This window comes from Rissa tridactyla, chromosome 4 (assembly GCF_028500815.1).
Source record: "Rissa tridactyla isolate bRisTri1 chromosome 4, bRisTri1.patW.cur.20221130, whole genome shotgun sequence".
NCBI lineage: Eukaryota > Metazoa > Chordata > Aves > Charadriiformes > Laridae > Rissa > Rissa tridactyla.
Genome location: NC_071469.1, coordinates 69,292,191 through 69,305,497, shown reverse-complemented (window position 1 = coordinate 69,305,497; position 13,307 = coordinate 69,292,191). Strand labels below are relative to the sequence as shown.

At 44.6% G+C, this 13,307-nt stretch overlaps 1 protein-coding gene across 1 annotated transcript in view; it reads left to right on the top strand.

Annotated features, from left to right (window-relative positions):
• DNAAF2 (dynein axonemal assembly factor 2) overlaps positions 1-13,294 on the top strand; it is a 15,544-nt gene extending 2,250 nt beyond the window's left edge. The window contains exons 2-3 of the mRNA XM_054200070.1: positions 9,559-9,705; positions 11,885-13,294. Coding sequence (XP_054056045.1) covers positions 9,559-9,705; positions 11,885-12,451 — 714 coding nt within the window. The 3' untranslated portion in view covers positions 12,452-13,294. The remainder of the gene's footprint in view (positions 1-9,558; positions 9,706-11,884) is intronic.
• Positions 13,295-13,307: the final 13 nt, after the last annotated feature.

Sequence of the window (13,307 nt, the reverse complement as noted above, 5' to 3'; positions counted from 1 at the left end):
GCTGGGCTTGTTCTTCATCTCTTCTTACTGGCCTGAATGTGATTCCAATTGAGATATTTTATTATTTTATGGGTTAGGCAGCGATGCTCCCTGTGGCTGGAGGAGGTTGGCATGCCTGCTGAGAACTGGCAGTGTCCCTGCAAAGGAGTGCTCACCTTGTGGCACCCTTGCTGTCAAGAAGCACTCACACCAGATTTGTCGAGAACTACGTTATTCTGTAAGCTCAGAGTTTCAAATTTATCATGAGCAGGGATTAAGGCTGCACAATTCTTGTGTAATCTTTCAGCCATGTGATATGGAGTTTGTTTTTATTTTAGAACAATAAAATCCTTTGCAGGTTGGATCATGTACCATGGGACTGCAAGTCCATAAAACTGGCAGGTTTAAAGTATATCCACTGGGATGGTGGCTTGGGATATCTTAATTGCTCCATCCCTACAATTAGAAAATACTGCAGGATTCTGAAAGGTATTTATCCAAGTAGTATTTGTGCAGCTGCACATGTTTTATTTTCCATTTAGCAGGCTGCATGACTTCTCTGTGACAGCAACTCCTCTGAAGGAGGAGCTGATCATTTTGGGTAAGTATTGAAGATGATGGATTTATTGAGAACCACCTACAATGGACTGTTTGTGGTGCATTTCCTTCACTTTTACTGGATCAGAAGCCTGCAAGTCTGTGCAAGTGGGGACAGGAAACATTTAGCACTACTGTTAATTGGGGTGATCAAGTACTGGGTGCTAATGAGACATCAAATAAGCCATCATGCAGCCTACTGCTTATGTTCTGTATAGGCACGGGGTAGGGACTACGGGCATTTTATCCGCTTTTTCAGATAGTCTGAATATCCACCTCTTTCATTATGCACTGTGGTGTGTGTTTGTGTGCTTGCTTGTTTTATGGTGTGCAGGCCTAAATGCAGGTTTTAAGGGAAAACAACAGCTTTCTGTGACTCTACGTGGGGATATAGCTGGAAATTCAGTTTGGGAACAGGAAATTTTGCTGCAGTATCTCTTTACTACTGTGACTGGACATTTCTGCATTCCTTGATCTCAGTCTAATGATTGAAAGTGTTTGGTATGTGCATTCCTTATTATGATTGGGGGAACATTTTTTGATTGTAAGTTGTTAAAAGGGCGTGCAGCAATGGGGTTTTGGTCAATATCACATTTTTGTGAGTTAAAAAATCTTTGAATGTGCTGAATTTATTATATATTGCAAAATGTTTTGTGTGGAGTAGTAGTAGTAGGAGATTTGGCATTAGTCATAGGCCTCCCAGCCATTCATTCATGTAGCAGGCTAAAAAAGATTGATTTCTGCTGGGGTACTTTTGGGTACCGGACCTGCAAATTGAAGCAGCTGAAACACTCTGAAGTAATTTGTTCTGTTTACTTTTTTTTAACTGTGCTATTTCCCCAAAGTGCCTGTGCCAGCGCTGATAACTGCATTCGCTCAGAGTGAAGTGAGAAAAATTAATATTTAATTAGAGTTACTATTATATGCTGTCTTCTGTCCATTAACTATTTGCTCGTGGTAGCTTCTCTTCTACTTTCGTTGATTTCCTCAACTTGTCTGCTGTCATCTCTGGTGGTTTTCTGCTTTGAATCTCTTTCTATAAATCAGAGCTTTGGTTCTTGCGTTGAGATCTGCAAGGAGTTACATCAGTCACAGAAGAGTGTTTTAGGAACACACGCGATAGCAGTGCCTTGTTTAATCACTTCAGGGAGCTTTCGGTGGCCAAGACGAGCAGGAATTTTATCCTGCACCTCCCAGGCACGTTGATGTCTGCTTGTTTGTAGTCTGTTCCCCCCGCAGTAGCATTGCCAGAGGATACTGCCCGGCGAAAGATGAGGCTGGCGTTTTTTTACAGATATGAAATTCCTATTCCACTGTCTCCTGGGAAGTTGTTTCTTACTGGAGACTGAGGGTTTCTGTGTTGTTTCAGGGAGCAGACATAGAAAAACAGAATGGTTTGTGTGGAAAGGGACCTTAAAGACCACCCAGTGCCACCCCCTGCCCGGGGCAGGGACACCTCCCACCAGACCAGGTTGCTTCAAGCCCCGTCCAACCTGGCCTTGAACCCCTCCAGGGATGGGGCAGCCACAGCTTCTCTGGGCAACCTGGGCCAGGGGCTCACCACCCTCACAGCCAAGAATTTCTTCCTCAGATCTCATCCAAATCTGCCCTCTGACAGTGTAAAACCGTTCCCCCTCGTCCTATTGCTCCCCTCCCTGATCCAGAGTCCCTCCCCAGCTCTCCTGGAGCCCCTTTTAGGGACTGTAAGACCGCTATTCCAGATACCTCGCTGGTTTAGTTACTTGAGAAATCTGCCCAACTTGTTGATGGCTTGTGCACAGTTCCCTGTTAGGCTGCCTGTGTAATTGTCTCCCATTAACTTGCCAAACAGCCAGGAAAATGTGTTACAATAATTGTTCACCGCATGAGCAGAATGCATCTCATCGGCAGCCTCCTCCCTGCGCTATGATGTAGTGCAGTGCGTATCATTTCATTTTGATTGCCTGTGCGCTTCTGCCCAGATCAACATGTACGATATCGCTGCCGGTAATTGCACGGCCCTGCCTTGCGTGCCTGTGATGTTCCTGTTATCGCACTGCCCTCTTTTCTTGTTGGAAATTGGTCTGATACGGATATTGGTAGAAGAATGAGTTGAGCTTGTCTGTGGGACACTGTTCTTGAAACAGAATTTCAAGGACTGGTTTTTCTTTTGTAAAGTCAGATACTTTGAATCCCTGTGCTGAAAGACGATATATTTAGAGCTCAGTTTCCATAGATGCTTAGCAGTCTGAATTCCCACCCCAGCGAGTGCTTATTTTCAGCACATCTTTACAGTGCAACAGCCCTCCCCGGACTTTGACTGTGTCATTGCGAGTATTGCTTTGTTTGGTAGCTCTTGGTGTTGCTTTGATTTTGCCGCTTTCCTGTACAATAGATAGTCAGCTCTCTGCTGACTCTGAGCTCTAACTTCTAATCAGCAGTTGCAGCCATTGCTTCTCTTTCTCCCTGAATAGTTTTGCTCCTTGGCTGAGTGAGCAGAAATTTCAGGTGAGCAGAAATCCTACAAAAATAAAGATCCTGTAACTTTGGACTTCGTGGAACAGGGTCACATACCTCAGGGGTTTTAGAGTTATCTTTTGTCACTGCCCTTGTGCTCAGTCACTGTACTGGAGACCACACAGCTTTGATCTTCTTGCAGGGCTCACTCCAGGCCCTGTTTTTCCAGGGGAATAGAGACGTGTGACCTGAGGAAGTTGCCTTCACCATTTGTTCTTTGCCCTGAAGGACCAGCTGTGGGCCGTGCTCCCTCCGTTACTCTTTATCGCAGTTCATCCACTGATGCCTTTGACATTGTTTCCTTCCATTTGTTTAAATCCTGGGAGCTCAGGCCTAGGAAACTCCTGCATTGGAGAGTGCCCTTTGATTTTAAGACAACAGAGCCTGGGGAGTAAATGATGAAAAACGAATGGTTGAGAGTTAAATACCCATTAATAAAATTTGTAAGCCTGCCAGGCAAGGTTTCCGAGAACAGCATGTCCCAGAATGTCCTGGTTTACAGCAGAGCTGGAGTTGGGCAATTACTGAAATGATGCCTTCGTAAAGCACCGTCTTTAAATGTTTGGTCTCCTGGGGTTGAATGCTCAATTCTTAACAGAAATAAACCCCAGTTTTCTGGTGGGTGTATCTGAACTACTGAGACTTGGAGGCTCAGCTATACTAGCATGTGAAACCTGTTTGGGAGATAATTAATTCTGCCTGCAGTTTTTGGGTCGTGTGTGCTCATTTTCATGTGATCTGAAAAAGATTGGTGAAAGTAATAATTCCCTTTCATGCTGCTGCACACCCTTTCTGCCCTTCTCCGTGGACTGAAATGCGTTTGTGCAGAGGAGGTGTGCTCGCTCTCCTGGTCAGTGCTTCCCTCCTGGGGTCTCCCTTGCCAGGGAGGGAATTGCTGCAGTCAGCTCATCCCTTTTGTAATAAAACCCCATGTTCTCTTATGGAGAATATCAAGATTTAACTCGCGTAAACCCCCACGGGGCTCCAGAGAACAGCAGGGAGCAGTTTCCTCTGCTTTACTATGCATTGAGATTATGTTTTTTTTTTTAACATTTACAGTATGAAAAATAATATCCTAAACATTCCTGGTTAGTTCATGGTTTGAACTAAGCTTGAGTTACGCTGTTTGTGAGGATTAGTTGACATAGGTATCTAAAAGGGAATTCCATAGCGATAGGAAAGCTTTTACTTCTATGTGAATGTTGATGCCTTCATGGCGAATGGTTTAGACAGGTGCATTGCTGAGCATAAAAAAAAAAGAGGTGTGATTTTGCTGCTTGGCACAGCCACCAGCGCCTTGTGAAGGAGATCCTTTCGAAGCTCTGGTTGCTTTTTCCTTCAGAAAGCTGCCGGTAAATACCGCTGAAGCCCTGTGACCTCTGCTCGCTGCACGCACTGACTGTCATGCGTTGTTTTCTAACCCCTGGACTTCTGTCTTCTGCTTTGGCAACAGGTACGCTGGGGGGCAGCTCCAGGACAAACACCCGCTAGGACCTGTTTGCACAAAACCCCCCATGGGAACAGTGTTATTTTTAGTTCTCTTTACAACAGAGGGACTGTCAGTCTTTTTAATTAGCCCTCTCGTTCTTTCATTGAACACAGTATTTGTTTTGTTATGTGCTTCGGGTCTGTTGCGCCCAGGCAGATCCTGTGCTCTCCAGCCACGCTGGACATGTGCCTGGCGTGGGGCTGCCGAGAGGCCACAGATTCCCCGGAAAAGAAGTAATCTGTGGGTGGCAGAGCTACCACACTCCCGCCACTGAGAGTGGGTGGAAAAGCCCGTGGGCTAGATGTGCTCCTCTGGGCGCGCTGCCTGGGGCCGTGCTGGGGCTGTCCTTCTGCTCAGGGATCTCAGAATTAGGGCTCTTGTGGATAAATGTATTTCGGTATAAGAGTCAACCAAGCGTGAAACCTGGAGCGAGCTGTAAGATACATTGGTGTTTTAAGCCTATGCCACTTTTCAGAGAGAAATCTGTACCAGAGCGCTGGACGGAGGCTGTGATAAGCTCAGAAATCCAACCAGAGGAGCTGGGTCTCAGCTGGCTTGGGGCAGCCCGGCCTGCTCTACTGCTGCATCTGGGTTTTGCCCTTATTTCCAAGCTATTTTGAGGTGTGTTACATGCTTTCTTTGAAAGTCAGGGTTATATTTTTCAACTTCCAAGCTACTATAAAGAGTTAATATAATATTTAGGAGTCACTTCTTAGAAGACAATGCTAGAAACTAGGACTGTTGTACTTAATCCTACAACGGTTTATTTTTGATGCAGTTAATTCTGTGCTCAGTGTTTCAGGACTCTTGGCAAGTTTTTTGGGAGGTCAGAGGAGGACAGAAAAGGAGAACAGAACAAACTTATTGTTTGATTTTTTTCAAAGCAATCTCTTTCCCAAACTACATTAAGAAACGTAATTAGTTTGCTTCTGCTATAAAACAAACTAATTTCTGAATAGCCTTTAATTGCTAGGTGCATTGTGGGAATAACGTACATACACAAAACATTTATGTCTGGAAACATTATTAACCTACTGAGTAAACTCATGAAAGCTTCTTTTGAGCTGTTTAATCTTTGCAGTCATGAATGCCTTATAAAAGTTTTTCACCCCCTGTCTGGATACTTTAATTCATCAAAACTTTAAGCTTAAAATTCTCATGTCGAGTTGGTTTGCAACGGGACCCTACACACCGAGAGGCCAGGAGATCCCTAGATCCAAACCCCTTTGCGTATCGGCATCAGCTTCCCATTACAGAAGACATGCAAATAATTTAAGCCTGAAATCTGTCCTGCTTTTAAAGCAGTTGCAGCCTGTGTGGGAGGTAACTTGCTGGTAACTGGCTCCGAGTTTTGGATAAAATAATGCAGAACGAACTATTTGAGTGCTAAGGGCAGCCGTGGGGGACTGGCTCTGCGCTGGCTCTGCCAGTATCGCTGCTGCTGTGTGCTGTCAGTACCGTGCGATGCGGGGACGGTTTCGAATGATGAAGTGTTCTAGAAATCAAAGTCATTCCTGCTAACATTTATGTTAATTTGGTCTCAGTTTAGTCACAGGGAAAAACGAATGTGTACCAAACAGCAGATGACAGTATGTGCAGAGAAAAACAAATTTAAGTTGCTAAGAGTATCATAAATATCAGAAAATAAACTGTTCAAAGTGAAGAATTATTTTACAGGGTCATTGAAATCATCTGCAGATGGTTGTCCTCCACTGCTCTTCCAAGCCAGAGCAAACAGGCTTTAAAATAAATTCCTGAATCATTTTTTCAAGGTCTGTGCTTTGATAACATCTGCAGTAATATAAACGCCTCGGCTTATACTCACCGTGAATGCAAAGTCTGAATTACAGTCGCTGGCTGTCTGAACAGGCTAATGATAATGATTATATTGATAACAGCTTTGCTTGTGCGTACAGCACAAGGTACCGTGATTTATGGCAGGCCACTGGGTAGTGCTGTGGTAAAATTTTAAATACTTACTTGAAATGTAAGTGTAGTGCTCTGGGAATATGGCGTCGAACTGGTATGAAACCTGGCAAAATTGGTTTATAGTAATTAATCAGAATGATAGGAACATCATCGCGAGCAGTTATTTTTTATCCTCATGTAAAGTACGGATCAATAGACCTTCCATTCAGTTTTTCTTTTTTAACAGTATTTTCTGTGAAGAAAAGAAATTATTTTGCTTTTAATTAGGGGAAAAAAAACAACTTCAAAAAGATCTATTGGATTTGTTGCCAAAACGCAAAGTGGTATTTGCATTGAGGATGAACGGCTGTCGCTCTCTGCTGGGAATTGTGGTTCATGGGCAGTGCTGGCACCTGCACCCCTGACCAGGGGAGGCAGTTTCTATATGGAGCTCCTAAGGATCCTCCCAGTTTTCTTCACTCCGCTTTGGTGCGTGTAAACCGTCTCCTGCTATTTCGGAAGTGCTGCCACGAAGACGTTCCTGCATTTCCTGGGCCGCAGAGTGCTCCCGTGGCCACTGCTGCTCCTTCTCCACGGTGCCAATTTCGGAGGCGATGGCTCTGCAGTGTCTGCAAGTGACCTGGGGTTGAAGTTGTTTCAGACAAAGTGATCTAAGGATGCGATTTGCAATATTTAGATCTAAAGAGAGCTTTGCGTTACCTGTTGATTTTTCAAGCATCTCCTCTTCCGGTTCCCATACCCGTGCTTGGTTCGTATTGTTATGCTGTTTATGGACACGAGCAAGGTCAGGTACCAACTTTGTTAAGAGCACAAACACGCAGTAAGCGAGCCTTTCACAAAGGGTTTAGGCTCTAACTAGACAAAATAAATGCAGGTTCAGAGGGAAAAAAACATTGTTTTCCCCATTTTATATAGGAAAAAATGGAGGCAGAGAGTCACAGCACTCTGGGAGAAAGCAGAGAATCAAAGGAAGATTGCTGAGACCCAAACCCCATGGTGGTTCTTTTCCCAAAGGGGTGTTTAGATGTGGAAATCTTGTAGCAGTTGTTTTGGAGGAAAAATAGTAACGAACACTGGTCTTTCTCCAGCTTTTAGGAAAATTTTCTTGCTTTAAGACGAAAATGTGGGGTGCAAAGGAGTGGAGGTGTCAGCTAAAGGTGAATTACTGGCAGGTGACTCTAGATTTCTCAGCTGGGTGAGGAGAGTCGTGGTGCTGGAGCAGAGGGTGCTTTGCTGCACTTGCCCTTGGAAGCAAATGCTGGCTGAACCGGCATCGTGCTCGGCAGCGTGCTGAAAACCCCGCGGAAGGGAAGCTGAGCTGTTCTGTCTGTGATGCGTGGGCAAAGCGATACCGGCGGAGGTGGAAATGTATCTCCTGTACTGCCCAAGGCCAGGGATCTAGTTCATGAGCTTGTGGGAGTTTCGGTGCTGCACAGATTTTGCGCGTGTACTCTCTGCCTTTTTTCTTTACTCCGACACTTTCTCTTGAACTCCGCAGAATGTTTCTACAAGCCCAAAGCACTATCAGGGTCCCTCTCTGGCAGGCAAGAAAGGATGCAATACGAGGCAATAAGTACTTCAGGGTTTGTATACAAAACTGCAAGAAGTAGGTGTGTTCCTGCAGGGGTTTCTGTCAGAGCAGCCCTGCTGTAGTTTAATCTTTTCACAGACTGTCTCAGCATCCGATGTTGGATGTTTGCCTGGATTGTAATCTTTCTGGATAGAAAATTAATTCAATCCTCTCTTTTTGAAAACCAGCAATACGTATGTTATGACTTTCCATATTGTGATTTCTAATTTAAATAGTGAAAAAATAGGACGCTGGTTTATTTTTCCCATACAGAATTATTTTTTTAGGATGGCAATTAAATTTCATACCTTAGGCACAGCACGGCATCTGGCTGTGCATAAGGCTACATCCACAGGGGGCCAAAAATGTGCAGAATTGCCTTTTTGCTTCTCAGTCCGCAAGATGTCAGTGATAATTGAATCTAACTTTCCTTGGGTTGACAAGAGGGTAGGACTGGGTCGAGAAATTTAAAAGTATGACTTAAAGTAGAAGGTTTGCAACTTTCCCCTGCCATTTCCAAGCAAACAGTTCATTGTTAAACAGGAAAGGTAATTCACAGAACATAAGAATAGTCCTCTAGGTTAGACCATTTTTATGGTGCCAATGTGTGTCCTTACCTGCAGCCTACAGCAGATGATTTAGGAAGACTATGAGGACAGGGAAAGCTCTGTAGTTCTTATGAAACAGTCCCTCCAGGATATACTTTAGGACCTTTAATTACCTGTAACTGATTTAAATCTTGAAACATGTTGCTACAGGTTTGACATTGTTTGTGAGCAGCATATTAACAGCCTCAAAACACGTCCCAGACTGTCATCTTTAACGGTGGATGCCTCTCCGTTTCTTCCAACCAGTGTTTACGCTTGCCTAAATGGAGATCTGAGAAGGCTCCGTGGATGGATGTGAAATGGATCTAGTCATGCACGTTTCATAGCTTTTGCTTTAGAAGGTCTGATCTTGAAGCCTGAGGGCTCAAAGATCCTGCAGTGACAGTCCAAGGAGGTGTTTGCGTTTCCTAAAGTAAGATGCTGAAACAAATCCATAAAAGCGTAACGCCTTCCTGATGTAAAGACAGGTGAGGATGGTGGATGACGCGAATCATTCCTCAGCGGGAATCTAACTCTGTTTAACAATGAACTGTTTAACTGGAAATAGCAGGGAAAAGTTGCAAACCTTCTACTTTAGGTCATACTTTTAAATTGCTCAATCCAGTTCTATCTATTAGTCATGTATCAAAAGAAGAAAACATGTTTCTTTTACCTTTGCGTATGATGCAGATCCGTACTTTAAATCGAAATGAGCTAAGCACTGGTCTTCAATTCATTTCACCTCGTTACTTCTGAATGTCTGATGTAGAATCTGTTGAGATGTGAGCATGCGGCGAAAGACATGTTGTGAATCCGTGTCCTGGCTTTGTTTGGAGTGGGTTTCTTGCTCCAATATCGCTGGAGTATAGTACGAAAAGAACCTAACCTGCTCGCTCTTTTCTTTTCTTTAGGAAAGATTGTTTGTCAGTGAAGAAAACGTTGATGGATTTCTAGGCACTGTTTTATGCCCTTCCTTTTGCTCCCAATCAGCACTGGAAAGTCAGCCATTAATTGAAGTGCTCGATGTTACTGAGGACAGAATTCAAATCAGGTTGAAGGTAAGGATCTCTCTGGCAGTAGTATGTATTGCTGACTGATTTATGTACTTCAGCAAGATCGTATCAAACCTGACTGAAGCAGCTTTGTTCCTGTTTTGTCTTGATATAGCAGGGAAGACCGTGGAGTAGGGTGTATTTGCCAAGTACAAATGTCAGTTTTTAGAAGCAGAGATTCCCTTTTGTGCCATTTATTGTGACCAAGGGATTGAAACCTCCTGTATTTCATTGGGAAGAACAACTGTAATACAATCATTACAGACAGTGCTTTCTCCTTACGGGAATATGGCATGGCACACACATGCTAAATCTCTCACTGGTATTAAAATGAAAAAAATACTAAGTAACTACCCAGTATCCCTCATCCAGATAGACCCCAAATGCTTCCAGGTCAGAGCTGATGACAACGTGCTGCAAACAAATCACGGCAAATGTCATTAGAATAAAAACCAGAATGTTCTTAAAATGGGACTAAAGAAGTGAATAATCCGCGTCCTTCAAATACCCAAGAGTTTGGGCTCATGTATGGAGCTCACGGTTAAAGCACGCTGTCTTTTGCGTGGACGCCTTTCTGGGTGTCTGGTCACCAGAAGTGACCTTACCCGGAGGGCCGTGGGGTCAGGAAGGAGTGGAGAGGCAAAGAACCTGGCAGCGGGGAGCCAAAAGGGCTCCCGAAGGTGGCCAGAGGGTGCTCAGTCACGGCCACTGCTCCACTCTCTGCCTTGTCGCGCAGCCAGAGAAAACCTTGAGGACTTGTTGAAGATTCGGGTCTCGTCATATTTATTTGGTTCAAGCATTTGAATACTTGGTGGTTTCCTGTTGTTTAGATAATTAAACATGGGACTATTCATCTTAACCATTGGTCCCAGGTTCACTGTTTGTCATGTTTAAGGCCTCATTCAGGCTCCCCTTCTTCCTCCGTCCCCCTGTCTGTCTCGGGATGCAAGGTGGTCTGTGTCTGAGGTCTGCCACAGGGTTAAAATATCCTCCCTTTGCAAAATAGGAGAGGGACAGACAAAGAAAACAAAACTTTTGTTTTGTAAAGGGGAAAATGTGAGGTAAAAACCCCCAAATCAACTGGGATTTCTTGGTAGACACTGCATCAGAAATTTATTTAAAATTTTTCTTAAAGGAAGCACGGGAAGGTAATATGCAGGGACAATCAGGCTACTTCTGTAAACTGGAGACGGCAGATGTAGTTAATATATAGACAGCCTCTTGGAAAGCAAGTTCAGATGAAGCATGTGACCTCTGGAACCGTGCTGGAGGACTGAGGAGTTACCCTAAAGATAGTGGCTCCAGCATTACTTGGCTTAACTGCTGGCACTAGTGGGGATTGCACATAAACGTTTAAAATTCAGGTTGTTGGAGAGCAAACGTGGATGTTTTGGTACCTGAGACAGGAAAGCTAAGATCCTTAAATCACTCCTGTGTTCATGGGGGAGAATCATCCAGTGCTGAGAAGGACTTACAGGCGTTTCTTCCACATCTTTCTGGAGCGAGCAGTGGCTTTGGGGTCAGAGAGGGCTGGGTGCGTGAGAGCGACTCAGTCTCCGAGTCCATGGGTGCAGATGCCGCCTGATCCCGACTGCCCACTGACAGGGACATGGGAGTTTCCAGCCGTTTTTCACTAAAGCAGTCAATAGCTAACGGTGACACTGGGTAACGGCTGTTTAGATTCACTGGGTCTCACAGTTCATACTCTCCTGGGGCCAACCGCAGCAATTCCTGGATTAACTCATGTAGGCCGATTGAGAAAGATGGCTCACTCACCAGTTACACCTTCCACATCCAACAGGAGGGTAATTTCCCTAATTGCAAGGTTAAAACAAACTCCTTGCAGTGAGAATTTAGACGCCTTGGCTGATTTTTGTGGCCCCTGAGTTTCTGGAAAACAAGAGCCTGGGTGTGGTGAATTGCCCGGTCTTTCCCGCTGTTAATTGTGACAGAGGCTGTGGCCGTTTGGCAGCTGCCCAGGAGCGTTTCCTATTGCAGAGGAAACCCCGGGAAGGCCAACAGCCTCCTGCCACTCATTCCCACGCGCACTCCGGGGGCAGGAAAACCTCAGTGCTGGACTGACGCGGCTTTCTGAAGCATAGGTTGGAGAAACAAGTGTCTTTACAGCAGTTTTGTATGCCCAGTCCATTCCAACTGTAAAACAATACATTTATTTTCTCAACAGTCGCAGGAAGCGGCCCATTTAGAACGTGACGGAAAAGAAGAAACGCTTAGCAGCTCAGGAGGAGATCTCACTGAAAAGACAAATGGCGACTACCCCCAAACGAAGGCCGAAACTAACGGTACTGTGGCTGACACAGCTGAAGGAGAACGTGCTACAGAAACCAACAAAACTTCCACATATTTTGCAACGGCTGAAACAATAGGAAAAGTAGGTTGTAGTTCACACCATTGTTTGCAGCATGAACCTTCTGACACCACTTCAGCGATTCCTGGTGAATGTAGGAGAAAGGAACCGGATTTAGAAAGCGCTGTCACAGTAGGCAAGAGGGCCGCGGCCGCAGACTCTGAAAAGGGAGCAGCCCTTCTGCCGGAGGGGCAGGCGGGAGCGGGGGAAGCGGCTGCGCTCGCAGGGCCGGCACTGGGGAGCCAGGGTGGCCGGCACAGCAGACCAGCCTCCCCGCTTCTCCAAGAAGTCAACAGCCAGGACGGGAGCGTGCGGATCGTCAGGGATCACATAACACACTGCCCGGTCACGTTTCAGAATTCTTTGCTGTATGAATTGGACTAGTTTAATTATTTTAGGATTTCCTTCTGTTTTTGATGGTTACTGTGACTTCCACATGCTGGTTTGTGGTTCAGGGCTAAGAGTAGGACACGGGTTCCTACTGAAACTATTTTGTTTACACGCCAACTTAGAATACTTACGTTGTTAATTAATTTTTGAAGTTAGCAGGTCTGAGTTTTCTGATCCCATGTGTGGGCTCAAGCAGTTTTACTTACAAGGAAGATGCAGTTGAAGGTGAATCTGAGCTGGTGGAAGAAAATGCATCTTCACTGTTTCCATAACTTTGTTAGTCTCTTGCTCCATTAAAGGGAGTATTTGTATATATCCTTTTTCCAATGGCTCCTTCAGGAATTGCTGTGTTTAGTCCACCTAGAAATGAGCAGCATTCATCATTTTTCAAACCTTTCATTTTGTGATAACTGCAGGATTAGGCTTGCGCTGATTTTCAGCAATCAAACGAAATTTCTAATTACAGGGAGAAGTTCTAATTAGTTTCCTAGAAATAATCAACATGTATACCATGTATTCCATCCTAGTACATCACTTCAGAACACAGTGCCCAACCATACCCCAATCTGTCAACTGAACAAATTCAATTGCACAATAAAAAACATCCTCTCTTGTTGCGTGTCTGCTACTAAGTATTTACCATTTGTAAAATGGATTCACTTTATCCAGATCAGATTTACTTTTCACAAACAGTTCCCCAGGAGCTTCAGCACCCTGGTTGCCGGCTCATCTCCCTAAAGTGCGATAACCAAAAGAACGTATCTAACAATAATAAACTTTCAGTTCCTTTTCTTGCTGTTTCTGAAATAACTTCTGTTTTCTTTCGGGTTGTACAGGACACAAATGTGCT